We start from the raw sequence: 22,222 nt of genomic DNA on the forward strand, positions 1-22,222 counted from the left end.
CAGGCAAGGGGTTAGTATCCAAAATATATAAACAACTCATTCAGCTCAATATAAAAAAAAAAAAACCCAATAAAAAATGGGCAGAAGACCCAAACAGACATTTCTCCAAAGAAGACATACAGATGGCCAACAGGCACATGAAAAGATGCTCAACATCACTAATTATTAGAGAAATGCAAATCAGAATCACAATGAGGTATCACCTCACACCGGTCAGAATGGCTATCAAAAAGTCTACAAATAATAAGTGCTGGAGACGGTGTGGAGAAAAGGGAACCCTCCTACACTGTTGGTGGGAATGTAAACTGGTGCAGCCACTATGGAAAACAGTATAGAGGTTCCTTAAAAAACTAAAATTAGAGCTATCACATGATCCAGCAATCCCACTCCTGAGCATATATCCAGAAAAGACAAAAACTAATTCAAAAAGATACATGCACCCTAATGTTCATAGCAGCACTATTTACAATAGCCAAGACATGGAAACAATCCAAGTGCACATCAACAGGTGACTGACTTAAGAAGATGTGGTATATATATAATGGAATATTATTCAGTCATAAAAAAGAATGAAATATGCCATTTGCAGCAACATGGATGGACCTAGAGAATATGATACTAAGTGAAATAAGTCAGACAGAGAAAGACAAATACTATATGATATCACTTACACGTGGAATCTAAAAAATAATACAAATGAATCTATATACAAAACAGAAACAGACTCACAGACATAGAAAATAAACTTATGGTTACCTAAGGAGAAATGGAGGGAGAGAAGGGATAAATTCAGAGTATGGGATTAACAGATATGAACTACTATATATCAAATATATAAGTAAAAAGGATTTACTGTATAGCAACAGGGAACTATATTCAATAACTTGTAATAACTTATAATGGAAAATAATCTGGAAAAAATATATATAACTGAATCACTTTGCTGTACTCTTGAAAATAACACAATATTATAAGTCAATTTTACTTCAATTAAAACAACTACATAACAACAACCACAAAAAAGATAGTTTGGGGCTTGCAGTCAAGGGAAAGAAGCAAGACGGATTGCTCTGATCCCTTCTTCCTTTCTTGCTCTTATTTTATAGAGCTTCACCCAGTGTCTTGATTTTCTTCACAGTATTAGAGAGCTTACATAAATATTTTCCAGCCTTGTGATTATTTCACTTCAAATATCATAAATACTAACATTTCCCCAACCCAACTGTATTTTCATTATTCACCATTAGATTTCTGAGGAAGGATATATTTGATATAGTGATGCATTCACTAGTTAAATGTCTTGTCAGAAAGTTAAAAGAATTCTAGTATTTCTAATTACTAGTCTTGCTTTAGGAATAACAGCAACTTATTTATTCACCAATGTTTGTTAAAAACCTAACAATCCACAATATAAAGAATAGACTTCATAGTTCCTTCTTTCAAGTGGCTTAAGCTTAAGATGGGAACTAGATATTTAAGACCCCCATTATTATTATTATTATTATTATTATTATTATTATTATTTTTGTGGTACGCGGGCCTCCCAGTGTTGTGGCCTCTGCCTTTGCGGAGCACAGGCTCCGGACGCGCAGGCTCAGCGGCCATGGCTCACGGGACCAGCTGCTCCGCGGCATGTGGAATCCTCCCGGACCGGGGCACGAACCCGCGTCCCCTGCATTGGCAGGCGGACTCTCAACCACTGCTCCACCAGGGAAGCCCCATTATTGTTTTTTATCTACTTTTTCTTTCACATCTTTTTTGGAGTGTAATTGCTTTACAATGTTGTGTTAGTTTCTGCTGTACAATAAGTTGAATCAGCTATATGTATGCATATATCCCCAAATCCCTGCCCTCTTGAGCCTCCCTCCCACCCTCCATTATTAATAAGAAGTTTGATACATACAGAGTTGGGAAATACACCTTATACACATATGGTACATAACTGCTCATTTTCAAGGATGGTTTTAGAATTCAAGTAAGCTTTAAGCCTGAATTCTCTGATGATTAAAAACCATTCATTTATTCAAACATGCACACACAAACACAAAACATTTGCTTTGTGCCTTTTCAATGATAAGTAAAACGGGACACAGTTTGGGAAGATACTGAGACAGGGCTGGAGGAACACATTAGTATTTTGTTGGGGAGAGTTACTGAGGATGGAACTAGTCATAGATGTTTACTCTGCAGTGCTTCAGCATCACATGTACTATCAAATTTTGTTTTCCTCCACATACCCCTATCCCTTACCTCATTAGCATTCCTATCAGCAGCACCCTGCTTCTGGGGGACTCTCCTGGGAAACCACTCTTGGGCAGAAGGAACATGGCCACAAAGCTGCTTTTCGCTTTTTCTGCTTGGCTATATATAAGATGGTTACTTCCCTCGCTATTCAGATCTTAATTTCCTCATCAGACCTCTCAACTTCCCCTCATCATTCTCTTCTAAATGTTCCATTCCAGGGAGGAACCAGGCTTTTGTTCTTGACAACATTTCTGGGGACATGTGCTTTTTTCTGTCTAAATGTGGATTTTAATAAATTGTAAGCATACCTGTATCACATATTTGTTTTGCTACTACTTTTGGCAATTCATTATGTGCTTCCTGTGATGTCCCATGTGTTAACTTTCCTGAGCTATATATTTTGCTTCTTTTATTGTTATTTTATAATTCATGGGTTAATGATGGTCAGTTCCCTGAGGACAATGGCCACTCCTTCCTTCTACTTTTATTCTATCAAAGTGCCTTACAACAGAAAGTGGTTCTTAAAATTTGATTGGATTTTATTGAACATTAACTGAATGGTTTTGCATTCTGTTTGATCAGTTTCACTTGTGATATTGCCTGGTTACCCTTGACTAGTATGGATGTACAATTATTTCAAAGGTAGTTCAAGTTAGTTGAGTTGAGTTAGCCGAATATCTCAAGTTTTTAAGTCATTTTGTACACATTTACATAACATTGATTCATTCTCTGTCCCTCCTTTTAATTTGAAAAGGTTATTTGAAATTGACAGCAGTAAGCTGTTCATGCTGCTGCCAGTATCCTGGCACTCAGCCTTCCTTTCATGTCATTTCTTCACTTCATCTTTATTAAATGTTTACAAATCATTTAGGTTCAAGCTACAAGCCTGCAATTGTGGCTAAATGCTTGCAATGACAGCTGTTTTCTTCTGCCAATATTTGAATGCAGTTTTCTTGATCAGTTTTATTTTTGAGTGTGCAATTTGCAGTTACCTCCTGGAAAAAGAAGCATGGTAATGAATTTCAGATGTGGCATGAATTACTTATTTGTACCTTCATGCAAAATCAAACACATTTGGGGCAAATTTTGTTTACTCTTTGGTTTCAAAGAATAAAATTGTGCCAATAATTCAACAAGTGCAAAGGCAATCCTTACAAATGGGGCAATTTGTTGATTTCAGAGACTATAGTTTGAAATTTTCTGCTGGAGAAAGATATAATGAGCCAGTACCAGTGCACATTCCTGAAGTTACCCAGGCTTGCAATTCTTGTCTAATCTGCTTCTTTTTGCTTCTATGGGGAGAGGAAAGTTCATTCTACAGATTGTGTTAACTAGTTTTAACAAGAGTCTTCTTGCCTTTGATGGCAAGTAAATCTGTGATAAAGTTTAAATTGAACAGAAGATACTTATGTGAATACTCTTCTAATATTTGATGATATTCACAGAATCTAAAGGAGATGTCAGCAGTGCATCTGATATTGAAAGGATCTCCTATCACTTTGGTAACCAAAATACACTTTAAGGCCAAAATCAGAGTCAACCTCCTCCTCTTTCACAACTCTACATGAACTGAACCTCCAAACAACAGTGTTTGTGCCTTGAGTATAAGGGGGATGCCTATAGAAGGTAGGGGTATCACAGCGCCAATCCTTACCATAGCCAGAACATAACTGCAAGTTTCACTTACTGACAATTTAAGGGCAGTTACAGCATTTTACACTTGCAGGTTTTATAGACAGGTGCAAGATCTCTTGTTTTCTGGTTAAAATGTCCCCTTTTCCTCTAGATTGCACATATATGTCCTTGGTTTGGGGATATAGTCCTAACCAGGACTCATGGCCAATAATATTTAGGGATCAGAGCACTGGTGATGACAAGAAAAGTGAGAGAAATGAAATAGAAATATTATTCTGTCCTATAAGTAGAATGTATATTTTAGATGTTTTCTCTTCATTACTTCCCATATCCCACGTAAGGTATTCTGACCTTGCTCTCTCGTTTTTATAACTGAATGCAGCTTCCTGAGGTTAAGATTAAGTTAGGCCATTGGTTTTCACACTTCAGCAGGGATCAAAATCATAAAATTGTTAAAACACAAATTGCTGAGCCCCATCCCCAGAGTTTCCAATTCAGTAGGTCTGATGGGGCCCAAGATTTTGCATTTCTAATAAGTTACAGGATAATGCTAATGTTTCTGATCTGGGGACCACACTTTGAAAATCATTGAGTTAAACAGTTATACAACTAGTCTTTTGTTGCAGAAGAGTGATCACATTGACCTCTTCCATTCTTCCACCTCAAATAATTGTCACTCAATTTTTATGAAGGAATTTTCTGACTATGCATGAATCAGATAGATATACATATTATCTATAAAATGTATATTAAAAATGAGTCTTAAATTAACAGAAATTTTATGACTACAGTGCTTGGAAAAGTAAATTATGAAACAATGCTAGATTTTTCAGGAGGAAATCAATGCAATTACACTGCATCAGCTTATTTTAAAAGCAATTAAGTTTTCTCCATAAACTCAACTCCTATCCATTTATATGGCCTTAGAGAATTTTCAGATACTCAAAGGTAATTAACAACTAAACACAATGAACTATTAGTAAGCTAATACCCATTTTACTTTGTGCTTGAAATATTTAGTTTCTGTTAATATCATAATTTACTCAATTATAGTCTTCCTTTTGCAAAATATCTCTTTTCTGAGATCAAAGCTCTTCGCTTGGCTGTATAATTACATGTAACAAAAATTAGGCATTTCCTCACAAAACTAACAGGAGAAAACAGAGACCCTAATGACATTAGTGAGGATCAGCAAAAGGGTAGTGTTTGAAAGTTGTTTGGTAATGACAATGCCAAGTATGCTAAGCTACTTGATTACACTATAGTTTATAAATCCCCTTTTGGATATGTGATCATTTAAGTTTCAAATGAAAGAAGCCGAAGAGAGACATCCCTAGCATCTGAGAATCTGTACCTGTTAGTTCAAGTTTCTCTTTTTTAAAGTAGATGTATAGATAATAACATTTTTCCTTTTCAAAATAGTATTTTAGTTATCCTTATGTTTATAAAGAAACGTGAGGAGGATAATAGATGGTCCCCAAGAGCTTAGAGCTTTTTAACCCTGAGTGTAATTTTTTCATTCCTTTAGGCCTTCCAAAAGGCAACAGTTTTTTCTTTTTAGCTTTTTAGTTGCTCCTGTGTCATAGGTAATAATAATACAAATCAAATAAAATCATTGAAAATACAATTGAAAATTGAAAAAAAAATTTTGGCAAATAAAACTTTATAATTGAAGTATGGTATTTAATTTAGCTGAGTGGTAAAATTTTTCCCAGTGGAAATGAGGAAAGATGAGCTAACTATGGTATGACATGTATCTAAGTATGTAGGTGCTAATGTATAGGTATTCTACACATGCAATCTAGAACAATGTGGAAACTGACAAACTGGCGGGATCCTGACAACTGCAAAGAAAGGCTCTGTCCAGGTACATAAAGATCAATGAAATATGGTTTTTCAAAGTTCAAAACAAATAGAAAAAACAGTCTTACTGGACAAACAATGCCTTAACCTGAAAAAGTGGCTCTAACATTCGACTTTTTCACTGTTGGCTGTAATGTGCAGGACATTTGGTTATTGGGGGTTTGCTAGGGTGATCCACAATGCCATTTCCCCAGGACTGAGGCATTTCCAGCAATGTGGGACATTAAGTTTTCAAACCAGGAAAATCTTGGGTAGACAGGGATGGTTGGAAACTCTAGGGTATGCTTTCACATCTCTCAGTTATACCTTATATAACACAAGCCAGGTATTGCACTCTGGATTTAGCTCCACAATCAGCTTCATTAGACGTTTGTATCAAGTTCATTTTTTGATGGTATGGTTTCTTTAGCAAGTTAGTAACGATAACTTGTAAACCCTGCATGAGGTTAGTAATGACTTAATTGCCAGCTATGCAAAATATTCTACATTTAATTTTTTGAAAGTTCAATTAAGTGAACAAATCCCTTTGAATTGGGCAATTGATGCTTTCTCTTATTTGCCAGTTCCCAAATGATTTTTTTTTTCCTACAAGAATGGGGCTCTTGGAAACTTATATATGATAAAAAAATTATTTCTCAGCTTGAACTAGTGATTTCTAACTCCATATTCCTTGAAGAAGATAACATAGTGACTATGCACTAAAGATCCAACTTCCTTTTGGAGCAGATGAATATCTGTTGTCTTTGAGGTAGATAATATTTCATGGAGAAATGAATAATTTCTAAAACTTAATTTTTACATGACTCCATGTATGTAACACTGAAATGATCTTCATGTAATGCGATAGCTGCCAAAGATGGAACCTGTCTTTGAAATTCTCTGTGTGAATGGCCTCCCCAGTATCACGCTCAGTTGGCAAAAATTACCTGAGAAAAACTGCTTACTGTGAATTGATATTTGGATGTTATATTTTAAACCCCTTGGTTTTGCACGAAATTGAAAAACTCTGGACAAATAGATGAATAAAAGTTAAAGGATCATGTTTTCACTAAATGTTAAAACATGGAAAGCTGGTTAAAAATATATTTATAAAATAGAATACATTTATTTATTTATATATTTATGGCTGTGCCACACTGCATGTGGGAACTTAGTTTCCCAACCAGGGATTGAACCGACGCTCCCTGCATTGGGAGCTGAGAGTCTTAACCACTGGACCCCCAGGGGAGTCCCTAAAATAGAATACATTTTAAAATATCTAGTGGTATTTAAATTAGGTGGCAACTGTGATTGGTAATAGTGCATTCAAAGGCACGACTGACTTTAACACTGAAACACAGTTCAGATTTCAGCCATTACATTAAAAATGTCCTCAGCTTTAAGTTATGTAATGATAAACTGTACCTGTTGAAAAATATATGTGGGAAAAAGAAATAATTGTAATACATACACGACCCATCTACAGGCATTCATTTATTCTGATCCAGCAACCACAGTAAATGTATTTGGACTACTGGTCATAAGTATGCAACATTTAAAAGGGAGTGGAGATCTTTATTAAAACAGAAGGCTCCCCAAACTCCACAATGATGTCAGTAATGTAGGTCCTTGGAGCACATTATTGTTTCAAGCGGAGGTCCCCACACTTTCACATTGGTTATAAAATATTATTTTGTGCTGCTGGCCTGGAATGAGAATGTCATACATCTGCAGGCAATCAGAAGAAACTGGACTGCATGTTTGATTGGCTCAATAATAAATGGGCACAAGTGTGACTTGACTTATGTTAGTCAGATTCCCTAGACAGATTATCCTGTTGTTATCATATGAAATAACCCCCTTTTATCAACAATTAAGTAAATCCACATTTATGGGCACTTTGCAAAATTGTAAGGTGGGAAGAAATCCAACTTAAGCCTTAAGTCATCCAAAAAACTTTTAACCCTACTTTTAATGATACAGACCCCCAATCCCAAATTTTTGAAATTAGTTGAATTATGCAAAACAGTTTGGGTTGGAAATGCCCTGTGTGCACACAATCAATGAATATGTATTTAGCATCTACCATAAGCATTTAAGAATTTTAGCTTAAAATTAAAAAGAAATTCCCACAGAAGTAAGGATTATAAATATTTTAAAAGTAACTTACTTTGTAAGATAGTCTAAATCTTTAAGAAAAATTAAATTGGATTTCATTTTTATTATTCACTTTTTATTATACAGTTTCTACTGTAACCAATGCATGTTGTAAATCCTGAATATGTTTTATTCTAGAAAATTTTCATTCATTCTAGGCATTGTTCTTGCTTTCAACCACAACTGTCAATGGTGGACCATAAACTACTTTGACAGTTTCTGATAAACTATCCATTCATTTACCTGGGTTTTCTTCTCCTAAGTACCATTAAAACATACATCTGAAGTGTAAAAAATAATTCAGTATGTAAAAGTCAATACTTTAAAAATGTCAGTAAAACTTTTCAGTTTCAGGAAAAATACCACCAAACCTTCCAATATAATTATATACTTAAATAACACAATTAAAAGTTGGTATCTGAAATAAATTCAAGGTATTTTTAAACCAATATTCACTCAAATACACACACCATATATATTTTATATAAATATATATTTATTTGTAAATATCTATTTATTTGTATATATAAATAACCTCATGAGGTTATCTCTTTGACATAATCCTTAAATTAAATATCTGAATATCAAGCAGATGCTGAAGCATTCATCATCAATATTGGAATTCTGACTCATGACAGTAACACAAAACAGATGCTAATACGATAGGTTCTCTGAAAAGTGACACCATCACAGCATGGGTTAGCTCTTGATGTGGGATACTTAAAATTTGAACACAAAATATAAAATAATAAAAGTCAGAGCCTGATAGGTTTCCTTACTTCATTTATAAACCATTTAAAATCTACTATATTTTATACAGAAGATAAAACTCAACACTGGTGAATAAGGGGCAGCATTCTAGAGGACCAGCAGTTGCTTCTTTCACTTAATGCAGCAGCTAGGTGACCCCAGTTGAACCCTTGAGTGTTGAGGGAGGAAGGTGCTCTTCCTCATTCAGGCAGGTACAAGGTAAGAACTCCTGGGCCCTTTCCATTGGCCAGGGGGTACCAGGCACTTATGGTGTCTTATGGGGTTTACCCAGTCAGCCCCTGGTAGTGAAAAAGTAGTCTGGAGCTTCTGTTGCCACGTTAGGCAGATCTAAAAGGGTTTGCTAAGTAGGCAAAGAGGAAGAAAATCCCTTAGCACAGTCCAGTTAGTTAATATCCTACATGTCTTCAAAGCCCAAGATTCTTATCACTTTGCTAACATGAGTCTACAGCTGTTTCTAGAATACACAGTGATGTGTACTCTTTGTGAAAATAAACAGAAAAACCCAGGCGGATGGTGCCATGGTGCAAGTGATATAAGCGAAATGTGCTCAAATTAGAGCTTAAAAATAGATATAAATGTGAGTGGGGGAGGCTCCCTCCAAGGTAATGAGAAGCAGAAGTCCCATTTCTTTATTCCTCTGTGAGGAAAACAAGTCAGTGGCAAGTTCAATAAAAAGAAAGTTTGAGACCTTAAAGGGGGACATTTGTGGAGTAGCTTGACAGCACAATTTCAAATTCCAAATGAATAATTTGCTCCTTTTGACAGCTGTGACTCTGGCCCCATCTGTCTGGGTTTGAACGCTGGCTCTGTATTCACCACCTGTGTGACCCCTAGTTCTCAAACTTGGCTGCACACTGGGACCACATGGGGAGCTTTAAAAAAATACTGATTCTTGGAACCCACCCCCCAGAGACTGTTATTTAATTGGGCTGGGGTGTGGCTTGGACATGGAGAAGTTTTAAAGGCTCCCAAGTGACCCTAAATATGTGCAGCTAGGGTTGAGAACCACTGATGACCTCTCTGAGACACAGTTCCTCATTTGCAAAATGATGGTACTGGCAGCAACTACCTTAGGACTATTGTGATGATTGAATATGATAATGCAGGCAAAGCACTTAGCACAAAGTCTGGTGAGTGGGAAGCTCTCAGTAAATATGAGCTGTTGTCATCCTCACCACAGGTGCACCTGGGCAAGAACTTTCTCATTAGCATAGAAAGTCATGCTTACCTTGGCACACGTTATGCTCACTCTGCTCATAGCCTGTTGCACACTGGATCCGGTGAGAAGGGTTGGAGGGAATGCGCTGAGGGTCAGCTGGGTTCCGCCGGATGACAAAGTTATTTCGACCAGTCTGCACTTCAGCAGCAGCACTGGCGACAAAACCACCCCCAGGCACCACTCCACTGGCTGCCATGCCACTGGCTGCTACACCCCCAGTGCCTGTACTAGAGGTCGCAGCTGCATTGGTAGCTGCACCCGCACCTTCAGCTGCTGGTGTTTCTTGCTGCGGTTGTTCATTGTTGACAATAATCTGGGCTGTTTTAGGAAGGCAGAGATATCCTCCATAGTGGTTGACGCATTTCATTCCACCTTTGCAAGCGTCTGGGACAATGTCACATTCATCAATATCTGTGGTCAGTAATAAAATAAGTCAGGAATCTTCTTAGAGGGGAAACAACATGTAAATATATGCTTATGCCTTTTGGGTATAATACAGGCAGGACATGAAGGACATATGAGATGGAGACAAGAGAGCTATGTTCAGATGGGAAGTCTTTGAAAGTTGGCTCACCTTTGCACTGCTGTCTTACAGGATCCCACTCATATCCATCTGTGCATTGCTGTGAAGAAAACATCAAGATGGGGCCAGGAGACAGTTAATTGAGTATCCATTCTCTGAGAAGTCACTCTAAAAGCTTCATACTTATGGCAACAATCTTTGTGCTAGAGGCCTAGATAGATGATGAGGTAGTTTACTATTCTGTAGCTTTTTTAAAAAGACACATCTGTGCACTGGACCGCTTCAGGGATCCCTTCTCAATCACCAGCTGTCTCAGCTCTTTTGTTGTATTTGCATTGGGTCCAGTTGCCCATAACCATCTTCTTGGAATTCCTTTCTCTCTGTCCCAATACTAATATTCTGCAATCTCTCTGCTGCTTTTTTGCTTTATTTGCCCCTTCCTCCACACTGTAAATTTTACCAAAAAAAAAAAAAAATTCAGCTGAGTTCTTTTTTTCAGCCCTTGACAATTTCCTCTCTCTCTCCAAATCCTCTTAGAGCATTCCAGACCTGGCTTTCCTTATCATTCCTATTCAGTCGAGTCCTGAGCCTCCTTCTCACACCATGGCCTGCCTCCTAGCTTTAGTTCCTACGGGTCCTCTCTAGTTCACTCACTGAAGGAACCATCTGTCAAGTACCTTCTCACACGAGGCACCACCCTAGTCCCTGGGAAAGCAAAGATGATTAATACCTTGTTCCTGTTCTCAAGCAGCTCACAGGCCTGAAGAGGAGACAGACAGGTAGATAAGTTGGAGCAAGATGTCAGGTGTCGTGACACAAGTCTGCCTGTGGAAGGAATGATGGACCCTACCCAGGGCTGTGGGTGGACATGACAGGGTGGAAGGGAAGGCTTTATGGGCAAAGTTACAAGTGAATTGGGCCTTACAGGACTTTTTTCCAGGGAGATATGGGGCGTCTAGGATGAGGGACCACGTAAGCAAAGGCGCAAAGTTGTTAAAGAAGGAAGGAGCTGCAAGTATTCCTGGGTGGGTGGAGTGAGGTTAGAGAGGTGGGCAGGGCCAAACCCGGGAAGCCTTTCTTTGGGATAGACAGAAACTGAATTCTACCTTAAAGGTCAGTGAATCTCAAGCTCCATTATGCTTAAGAATCATTCTGGTGCTTGTTAAAATGCAGATTCCTGGGCCCAACCAAAGGTTCTGATTCTGTAGGTTTGGTTGGGGGCCTGGAATCTGAATTCCTAAGAGGCATCTCAGGTGATTCTGATGCAAGTCATCTATGGGCTACTTCTTGAGAAACGCTGGTATAAGTGATGAGGCCTCTGAAGAAATTTTAAGCTCAAGAAAACATCTGATCAGATGCAGATTTGAGGAAGAGGCTTCGGGAAGGATTGAGCGAAAGTAGAGTAAACAAATAAATAAACTTAAATTCTTTTATAAGAGCTAAGTAAGTAAATAGTAAATTTACTTATATAGCTGAATGGAGACAGAGACATGAGTTTAGATATTTTACTGATTTGTGAGACCTAACAGGGTGAAAACTAAACTCACTTTATCCCCCAGACTAATTCTCTCTAGTTTCCCCAACGCTGTCCAAGGCACTACCACCTTTCTTAGCACCCAGAATTACAACTTTAACATCAACTTTTCCAATTATTTTCCTTCAAGCTCTGCTGACTTTGTTTCCACTTCTGTCTCTTCCACGTTGGTGTAAGCCTTCTGGCCTCATGAGTAGGCAAGTCTCCTTAGGTGGTCTCCATATCTCTACATGCTGCACACAAGCCTCCATGACAATCGTTCTTTGCTCTCTTGGTTATGTTGCCCTTCCATCTAAGAGCTCACAGTGGCCTGTAAACCTCTCATCTCCCACTACTGCCATCTCTAGGTTCTCCCCACTACCTAGCTTGTTGTCACCTCCTGGACTTGACTTAGCTGTTTTCACTTCTAGCGTTTGATTATGCCACTTTTTCTGATTCAGGTGCCTCTTTCTAGAATAATCCAAAGTCATCACTTCCTTCAAGAACCAGCACAGAGTTCTACCTCCTTCAATATGCCAGTATGAACATTAATTACCTCCTTGCTTTTGTATTTCTTTAGCAAAATGTATAATCTGTATAATAGTTTGTACCTTTCAAAAGTATTTTCCCAAGGTAAATTCCCTAAGGTTAAGGTGTGAATTTTTTTAGTAAGCAAGTAAACTTAAATTCTTTTGATAGTGATGAGCATTGCTTGTACACACGGCAGATACTTGATGAGTGAATAACTGCATGGACCCTATCTTTAACATGAAAGAATATGAGGCTGTCTTGTGGATATGAACCCATCCTTCTGAAAAGTATCTTTCAAGCCAGGCAAAATGACAGTGCACTTGAATAAATCTGTATGCTAAATAGAGAAGACTTCCAGTTTGTTTTAGGTCTTCAGTTCCAGTACATTCAATATGGATCTACTATTAAACAAGCCTAGAGTGAATTTAGTTTCACCACTTACTGGCTGTGTAGTCTTAAGCAAGTTAGATACCTCTCTGATCTTCAGTTCCACTATCAGCAGAAGGAAGAGGATGTCACTTACCTCATACTTTGCTGTGAGGATGAAAGGAGACACTGTCTCCACAGTGGAATTACTAAAAATATAGCTACATTTTGTCCTTTAGCCATGAACTAATAGGCATACACAATTCAAAAGAGAATAGGTCTAATCTTAGCACAAAAAGGGTGTCATATTTAGGAAACCTGTTATAATATGATGAACCCTAGTTAGTGGTCTTAAAACTACAGTGTTTAATCCACAGGGAACTTTCTCTGCTAAAGATGAGTAAGATTTAGGTGATTAGCAATGGGAAGGGGGTACAAGATAAGCAATTGTAAAAGCAATAAAATCTTTTATTAGATGAATATAAAAGTGGGTAGCTAATTTAATTTTAGCTCTGTAAGAAGGTAGTAAGTTTAGCCTGAATAACAAAACAATTTCATTTGAAGATAAACAACACATGTATTCATTTATCTTGCTTTATTTATCTTCAGCAGAGGAAGCAACTACATTTACCATTAAGTTAACAAAATATTTATATTAAACCCCATTTGATTTATAGTTGATCTAAACAACAAGGAATATTTGCCAGATGAATACTAACATTCTAGGGATAATATCAAAAAAGTGAGATAATGTTTATTATCAGTAATTGACATTAGCTCACTTTTAATGGTTTTATTTTCAAAAATTTTTCACATTCTTTTGAGTAAGATTACTTAATTTTAAATTGGGAGCAAGCAGAAAAATATGTTTTTCATATTCTGATCCAGGACAAATGTCATTTGCCTCACAACACTGATTAAAGACTAGAAAACACAAAACAGAGGTGCAAACAAACTCACCAAAAGTGAGGTAAGCACTGCCCTCTGTTCTCACCATATCCATTCCTGGCAGTGGGAGGGGTTAGATGATATATTCAATATTTTATTAAACGTTGGTTATATCCATACAATTAACTAATCAAAATTACTTGGAAATATCAGATATGCTAATTAGAAAATGCAAAACCAAATTTCATACAATGCATTTTAAAACCATTTTACCAAATATCACATCCTGGTAACTCGTAAAGTCTATCTGAATGGCATTTATATGAGTTATCAGTTATACTGTAAATGAATAATAGCCTTTATGAAGTCAAGAAAGTCCACTTACATGAGAACATAAGTCACATGCACAAATGAGGTGATGGGCTTTTGTGATGTTTAACATTCCTATTTGACTTGTCTTACTCCTTGAGTTCTGGTTTCATCTGCATGTATATAGGAATTCAGGTTTTCCAATTACTTATACCCATTAATTTGTTTAATGTGTCAGAAACATGTAGCTTACTTTGGGTTTTGTTTTAAAGGGGTTTCCCTTTTTGGCCTTGCACAAATCCTTGCATTTTGGTCCCTGTCTCAAATGGTAATCTAAGAGAACTTTTGTTGTTGTATTTTTAATATCTTTATTGTATAATTGCTTCACAATGTTGTGTTGGTTTCTGCTGTACAACAAAGTGAATCAGCTATATGTATACATATAACCTCATATCCCCTCCCTCTTGGACCTCCCTCCCACCCTCCCTATCCCACCCCTCTAGGTCATCACAAAGCATCCAGCTGATCTCCCTGTGCTATGCAGCAGCTTCCCACTAGCCATCCATTTTACATTTCGTAGTGTATATGTGTCATGCTACTCTCTCACTTCGCCCCAGCTCCTCCCCTGCCCCCCAGCCCCCCCGCCCCCGCCCCCCCACCAAGTCCGTTCTGTACGTCTGAGTCTTTATTCCTGCCCTGCCACTAGGTTCATCAGTACCGTTTTTCAGATCTCATATATATGTGTTAGCATACGGTATTTGTTTTTCTCTTTCTGACTTACTTCACTCTGTATGACAGACTCTAGGTCCATCCACCTCGTTACACTAAGTGAAGTTTTGAAAGGACAGGCAATTTACAACGAATGTTAAACATGAAACTTGCTAACGTTTATTATCCGCCACAGCGAACAGCCCACATAGACTGGCAGGAGTGGATAAAGTCTCCCTTGTGCCACAGAATCCCTATGAACCGCACTTATCTCAAATTCCATCACCCCTTACCGTGTACGTGATGGTTTCTTCGGTGTCCTGTGACTTGACCAACGCCAGAGTCAGCATAATTAGGAAAAGGGCTTTCACCATCGTGAATCTCAAAGAAAACACAGCACAAACCGATGCTTAGTATATGCTGCGGGGGAAATAAAACTTTTGCTGTAAAGTAACAAGCAAGATAGTGAAGGCGGAGGAGGCTGAGGCTCCATCATACCCAACTTCCAATTTACTTTCTCATCTCCCCTCCCCCTCCTCAACCTTCCCTTGGCCAAACGAGGCACCAAAGACTGTAAAACGGCTGCAGAATTACATTTCACTTTACTCTGTCCGGCGTCGCTGAAATATATACAAAAGATATACAGCGTGCATTTTATACTGCACCTACATAACAGGCTCGAGAAAGGGAGTGAAAGAGAAAGAGTACAGTGTCATTAATTTCAAAGGAGACGGTTCATTTTTTTCCGAGGGTTGAAGTGGGGCAGCAGATCTCATATTCCCTTGAACGTTAAGGCTTTCCCTATAAGCTCACCTCCAGCTAGTTAAGTTCCTTGCACAGCTCAGCAGAAAAACCTGTGAACAAATATGAATTACTTGGCTTCAAACTTCTTTTTTTTTTTTTTAAACAAAACACCAGAACAAAACTCGAGAGCAATCTCCTCCCCTAGGATAGAATACCTGCCCTTCAGAGCTCCTTACATTCCCCAGCGCAAACTCTCAAAGTGGCATTTCCAGGCGTTCTCTTTGCGCAGCTTTGTTTAAAACCCCCAGGTTGTGTAGAGGAGCAGCCCAAAGCGTCTCATAACCTCGTGCCTTATCAGTCCCTCGGCCCCCGAAATGCTACCTTCAGGATCGGGGCTACCTAGGGCCGGAACTGGGCAACCACACAGCGGCCCGAAGTACCAATTTCAGGGCAGCCGGCCAGGCACCCCCAGGGAGGCGAGGTCCCCTTTCTCAACTGTACGTTATCAGGCGGCCGTCCCCGGGGAGCTGCTCAGCACTCCAGTTTCTAACCAGCTCCTGTGGAATCCAGGTGCGGCTTAAATCTCTGGCCCCCTGAAACTTTCAAAACCTTGTTTATGGGCAAAGCCCTGTCGGCTGATTGTCGGCACGCACACACATGCCCATCCAAACAGATGTCACCCCGTACTCGCACATGCTGACAGATCGCATTCCTACACCACACACCTCCACCTCCCTCTCTGCCTGAGAGATCCTGCACAGTGTGGGGCAGTTCTCAGGTCCACTGCACCCCTCAGGTCACCCCACTTACTCCTCGGCGCGCGGCCCCGCGGGCACTGGGGGCGCTGGTGTGACCCCCGCTTCGGGGCTCCTACCTGCGCGGCCGCGCTGCGTTCCGGGCCCGGGCAGCGAGGGGAGAGAGCAGGGGAGGGCAGCCCCGTGGGTCTGAACTGGCGAGGTCTGGCAGCGGCCGCGGCGGCGGCAGGAGGAGGAGGAGAAAAGGAGGGAAAGGGGAGGGCGAAGGGGGGCGGAGGAGAGAGCTGAGGGAGGCGCAAAAGGGCTGAGCCGAGGGCTGCAAACCGGGCGGGAGTGCGCGCTGCGCAGCTGGGTCTGCGCCCCCTCCTACAGGGGCTCTCCACCACCCGCCTGCCCTCTCCTGCCAGCCCCTCACTCTTCGTTCCCAGACGCGCCGGAACTCCAGGCAGAAGATGGCACGTTTGGCATGTGACGTTTGGGGTTTGAATCGGCCTTGGTGATGCTCCAGCCTCCCGGGCAATTTCTCGTGCGCCGCGGAGTGGAAAAAGGCTCTTCTAGTAGAGCTTGTTGTGAGCGTCCTGAGAAATTGCTTATTATTATTATTATTATTATTATTATTATTATTATTATTATTATCATTATTATTATTTCCCCAATAGGTGAATCCTAGGAGAGTAAATTAACTCCATTCGTAGAACTGGTTCTTTCGCCTTTTCTTTAAGATACTTTTTTTTTTTGAAGGGTGGGGAAGTGCCTGCTTCCTCAAAGGTAGAAAGAAGAGAATTCATTCATTCCACCAGTATCTGTGACTTACTATGTGCGAGGGCTTGGGGATGGGCCAGGTAGAACTCACACTCACAAGATCGTGAGCTTGGGTTGTTTTCTGGTCTCTCAAACCCCCCTTTTTTATGGGCCCCTTGTCTCATCTACTGCTTTTCTTCTCTCCCCTAGTTCCCTTGTGGGAGTCCCCAGTACTGGTCATTCAACTTTGGGCATTTCACTCTCACCTTTCACACTAATGGTGGAATTTCAGGAATCTGGAGAGAAAAAAAAATATTTTTTCTGGCTTCTTCAAATCTTACCACACAGATTGCAGTTATCTTTGAAAGCTCTAACTCTAAAGTCAGATTAAGAGTTTGCCTCCAAGGCAGTCATGCCTTCTGAAGCAAATACGGTTTCATGAACGAGACAAATGAGACAATATACAAGCTGAAGGTACTCACTCTGACCTCAGCAGCTCCTTCCCCTTCCCTGCAGACCAAAGGAGGGGCAGGGAGATGGTAGGGAGGGCAAGAAAGAGAGGCTGCCAGGTGGAAGCCTCTCTCCATATCTCTGGGGTATGCAATGGGTCGCCAACCCTGCCAGTTTGGCTGCAAGCCACACAATATTGGACAAGATCAGAGGAGCTTCACAAGCCTGAACCTTACTTTAGTACATGGGGTTTTGCTAACAGTACTGAAGATTTTGGTACCAAAATTCAAATGTTTGTTTTCCCAATCATTAATGACCTCCAGACTTTAAAAAGTTGGATCTTTGCTTTTGTACAGTAAAAGATCTGTATAGACATTTTCTTCTACTTTTTGAATTCTTTTTACCTATCTTCAGCCCTTTCCCCAGAAAAAGTGAGTTAAAACTCCCAAATTTCTATTCTTAGCCTGGAACTCTTTCTGTACATCCAACTACTGACTTGCCATCTTCAGCTGTACACCTAATGGATATTTCAAACTGAATGGGTCTGCTGATTCTCACCCTCTCTCCCAACCTGCTCTACCCACCTGCTTCACCATCTCAGTGAATAGCAATTTCATCTTTCTGATTGCTCAGATCCAAGATCACAGAGTCATCCTTGATTTCTGTTTTTCTCACACATCCTGCATTCAATTCTTCAGAAAACTCTGTTGGCTCCATGTATCCAGAACTGAACCACTTCTCATCACTTCGTTCACGACCACGGTGGCCTGAGCCACCACCATCTTCCATGCGAATTACTACAGCCTCCTAATTAGTCTCCTTGCTTATACCCTCGGTCCCCTGCAGCCATTTCTCAGCAGAAGTTCATATAAATGGAACCCTAGAGTATGGACTTTTTTGCATCTGTTTTCCTTCACTCAGAATGCTTTTGAGATGCATCCTTGTTGTTAGGTGTATCAGATGTTCATTCCTTTTTATTGATGACCAGTATTCCATTGTGTGGATATACCCTTGTTTGTTTATCTGTTCACCTGTTGATGGATATTTGGATTGTTTATGAATAAAGCTGTCATGGACATTTATGTAGAAATCTTTGTGTGGACATATGTTTTCCTTTCTTTTAGGTAAATACTTAGGAGTGGGACCTCTGGGTCATATGGTATGGGTATGTTTAACTTTATAAGAAAGTGCCAAAATGTTTCCCAAAGTGACTGTACCATTTTACATTCTTACCAGCAATATGTGAAATTCTATGTGATATTGTCAGTAATTTAGTTAGTAAGTGGCATCTCATTGTGGTTTTATTTTACGTTTCTCTGATATCTAATGATATTGAACATTTTTATGTGCTTATTATCCATCATTATGTCTTCTCTTGTGAAGAGCCCATTCAAATCTTTCATCCATTTCTTTATTTTTGGTTTTTTGTCTTATTAGTGGTAAGAGTTTTTTTTTTTTTTAAAGTCTCCCTGCGAGTTCTTTGTCAGATATATATTTTTTGAATATTTTCTCCCAGTCTTTGCTTAGCCTCTTCATTTTCTTAATGCTGTCTTCTGAGACAAACATTTTAAATTTTGATGAAGTCTAACTTTTTTGGTTGTTGTTTTATGTTTTGTCCTCTTTATGTACTATTTACAAAATCTTACCTTGGGCAAATCTTGTAAGCTCTATAAACCTCAGTTTCTGCTTCTGTAAAATGGGTAGGATAACACACTCTACTTAAGGTTGTGGGGATTGAGAAAGAAACTCATCAATCAAATATCAAATACATGTGAATGATTGTTCTTAGGTATTACAATATATAATATGATGGGCTATAGTAGACCTTTCTTCTATCCTAACATAACCCAGGATTATTTAGGTATTCCTTACAATAGGGTATCTCCTGATTAGTCTAAGGTAATGAAATCAGCAATGGCATTTTCTGGCTATTGTTTCAAGGTAGCCCACTGTCCCACTTTGACCAATCAGAACTGAAAGGAAGGATTTCTTTCCTAGGTAAAAGGCTTTCTGAGCTCACAGTGGAGGAGAACAGTGGAGCCCTTTGCCTCAGTTGCCACTGGCAGCCATATTACAGCCTGGAGGGAAGCCAGCCTGAGCATAAGGGTGATACATGCTACGCATGGCCAATCACATGGAGAGAACCTGGATCTTGAGGGATTGTTCAGAGGGCCGACTGACACTAGAACTCATGATACTTTTAAGGGTTCTCCACAAATGTTTAATTTTTAAAGTCAGAAGGAAAAAATAAATATCATCCAGTCTGGATTATATTTGTCCTTATACCACTGCAGTTGTAAAATATAATTTTTGTATGGAGAAAGGGGCCCGTGAAGGCAAAAGTGCCCAAGGACAATGAAAGTCATAATGTGGCCCTGATTGTTGAGCTTCCAAATCAGCCAAAAGTGAACTCTGTCCTGCCTCTGCACCCCAGTTTTGTGAGATGTAATGTATTTCCTTATGGCACAAGCCAGTTTGAGTCAGGTGTTCAGTTACTTGGAGCAGAAAATGTCTTGCTGCTAGCGTGAGGAAGCCTCCTACTCCGGGAGTTCTGGCTCTTGTGATGTGTTGTACCTGTGTCCTGCACCCCAGAGTGGCAGGCCTTGGCTGATTCTTGGGAGAGGCTGTTGGGAGAGATTCCCAGGCTTTCTGTCCTGGGGCAAGCTGAGCATTCCAACCACTTCTGCTTGGATCAGCTTCTGGGTCCCCCTCCATCCCCTTACCTTGGTGTGTGTGTTTGTGATTTTCAAAGATTTAAGACTTGAGATCTTCCTTTAATAGTCACTGCCTCAGGAAGTCAACTCTGGCTTCTCTTCACAGCATTTGTCAAATAACCAGTGTTCAACTTTTATAAGGGAGCCCTCTATTTCCCAGTTTGCCAGCTATTATACTATATGTATCACAAAGAAAAACTTATATTATTATGTTTTCTTTATTATTTCCCTTTTTTAAAAAATCCCGGAAAATAATTAGAAGTCTCAAGGACCCACAAGGGTCTTTAATTAACTGAGTCATGGAGCCACAAGTCTTGTGGCTAAAACCTGGTTAATAATATTTTATTGGGTGTGGGCAACTGGAAAGTGAAATCTGTGAAAAAATGAATTCAGTAAGAAAGCAGTGAAGATGGAACAATTACATAGGGATTAATGGCAGGATGATCAACTCATCCCACTTTGCCCAGGACTTTTCCAGTTTTTGCACTGAAAGTTGTGTGTCCTGGAAAAGCCCTCAGTCCTAGGCAAACTTAAAGGTATAGAGAAGGGAATTCCCTGGTGGTCTAGTGGTTAGGACTTGGTGCTTTCATTGCCGGGGCCCAGGTTTGATCCCTGGTGGGGGAACTAAGATCCCCGAAAGCTGTGCGGTGCAGCCAAAAAATAAATAAATAAATAAATAAATAAAAAGCATACAGAAAAGGTGTGGTAGAAAGAAAATAGGACAGGACTCAGGAGTTCTTGCCTGAACTTTTGCCATGCTCTAGCTGGGGAACCATGGCAGTTGCTCAACTTCTTTGAGTCAGTTCTGCACACACATTGACCTGGGTAACAATATTTATTTGTAGTTATTATATTGTATTGATACTTGCCTGTTGTTATCACATTCTACTTTCCTGTATTTATCACATTGCTTTTGCCTGTTCATCATCTATTCCCTTATAGTGGTAGGCCATGACCAGTTTTGCCCATAGAATGCCCCTAAGTGTACACAAAGGAAAAACTCCTAAGTCCAAAAAATAAGGAGAAATGGCCCAGTGTCAGTAAAACAAGAATGTCAAAGTCCAGAACCTGGCTATTAGGTCTGGTGATGTGGCAGAATTATTGTCTTCTGTAGTGGTTTAAGTTGTTTCTGTGTGCCGATGAGCCTGAGGATACGAAGAGCACTGAGCCTGCGAGTCCAGGTTTCTCTGACTGGAAGACAGCCCATTCTACATGGACTATAAGGACTTCTAGATTTAGGTTTGTCTCTGTGAGCTACACGGCAGGCCAGGAGCTGGGGCATCCACCCTGAGCTTTCATTTCATTTATATAGTCGTCCCCTCTTACTCACGGGGTGTATGTTCCAAGGCCCGCAGTGGATGCTGAAACTATGGATAGTACTGGACCCTATAAATACTATGTTTTTTCTTATACATACATACCTATGATAAAGTTTAATTTATAATTTAGGCACAGTAAGAGATTAACAACAATAACTAATAATAAAATAGAACAATTATAACAATATACTATAATAAAAGTTATGTGAATGTAGTCTCTCTCTCAAAATATCTTATTGTACTGTATTCACCCTTCTTCTTGTGATGATGTAAGGCGATAAAATGCTCACATGATGAGATGAAGTGACGTGAATGACAATAGGCATTGTGACTTAGTGTTAGGCTACTGTTGACATTCTGACAATAAGTCAGAAGGAGAATCATCTGCTTCTGGTGATCCTGGATCATCGAACCATGATGATGTCTATGATTGGATGTAGGCAGATGATGTCAATGGTTGGGGACCCCTGGTGGGGTGGAGCAGGATGACTCAAGATTTTATCATGATACTCAGAATGGCACAGCAATTTAACACTTACGAGTTGTTTATTTCTGGAATTTTCCATATATGTTCAGACCGTGGTTGACCTTGGGTGACTGAAACTGTGGGAAGCAAAACCATGGATAATTGGGGACTGCTGTATCCTTTGCCTGCTTATTCTTACTATCTTTGAATCCAGACACCACGGTTTGGCCTTGAGTACTTCCACTTCATACAATTTGTATGGAGCTTATTTTTCCTGTGACTTTTTGGTGAGCATGTGGCTCAGTCTCTGCCAATCAATATCAAATC

General features: G+C 39.6%; 1 protein-coding gene across 4 annotated transcripts in view; it reads right to left on the bottom strand.

Annotated features, from left to right (window-relative positions):
• The window catches only part of EFEMP1 (EGF containing fibulin extracellular matrix protein 1), a 69,221-nt gene extending 52,781 nt beyond the window's left edge, over positions 1–16,440 (bottom strand). The window contains exons 1-5 of one of the 4 annotated variants that reach the window (XM_082641918.1): positions 16,325–16,439; positions 15,520–15,560; positions 15,000–15,087; positions 10,443–10,491; positions 9,878–10,279 (exon numbers count right to left, since the gene is read on the bottom strand). In XM_082641918.1, coding sequence (XP_082498044.1) covers positions 9,878–10,279; positions 10,443–10,491; positions 15,000–15,080 — 532 coding nt within the window. In that variant the 5' untranslated portion in view covers positions 15,081–15,087; positions 15,520–15,560; positions 16,325–16,439. Of the gene's footprint in view, positions 1–9,877; positions 10,280–10,442; positions 10,492–14,999; positions 15,088–15,519; positions 15,561–16,260 lie in introns of all 4 variants that reach the window. The other 3 variants (XM_082641917.1, XM_082641919.1, XM_082641920.1) reach the window with 3 other exon arrangements.
• Positions 16,441–22,222: the final 5,782 nt, after the last annotated feature.

This window comes from Mesoplodon mirus (genome assembly GCF_964341445.2).
Source record: "Mesoplodon mirus genome assembly, chromosome: 14".
In the NCBI taxonomy this organism is placed as follows: domain Eukaryota; kingdom Metazoa; phylum Chordata; class Mammalia; order Artiodactyla; family Ziphiidae; genus Mesoplodon; species Mesoplodon mirus.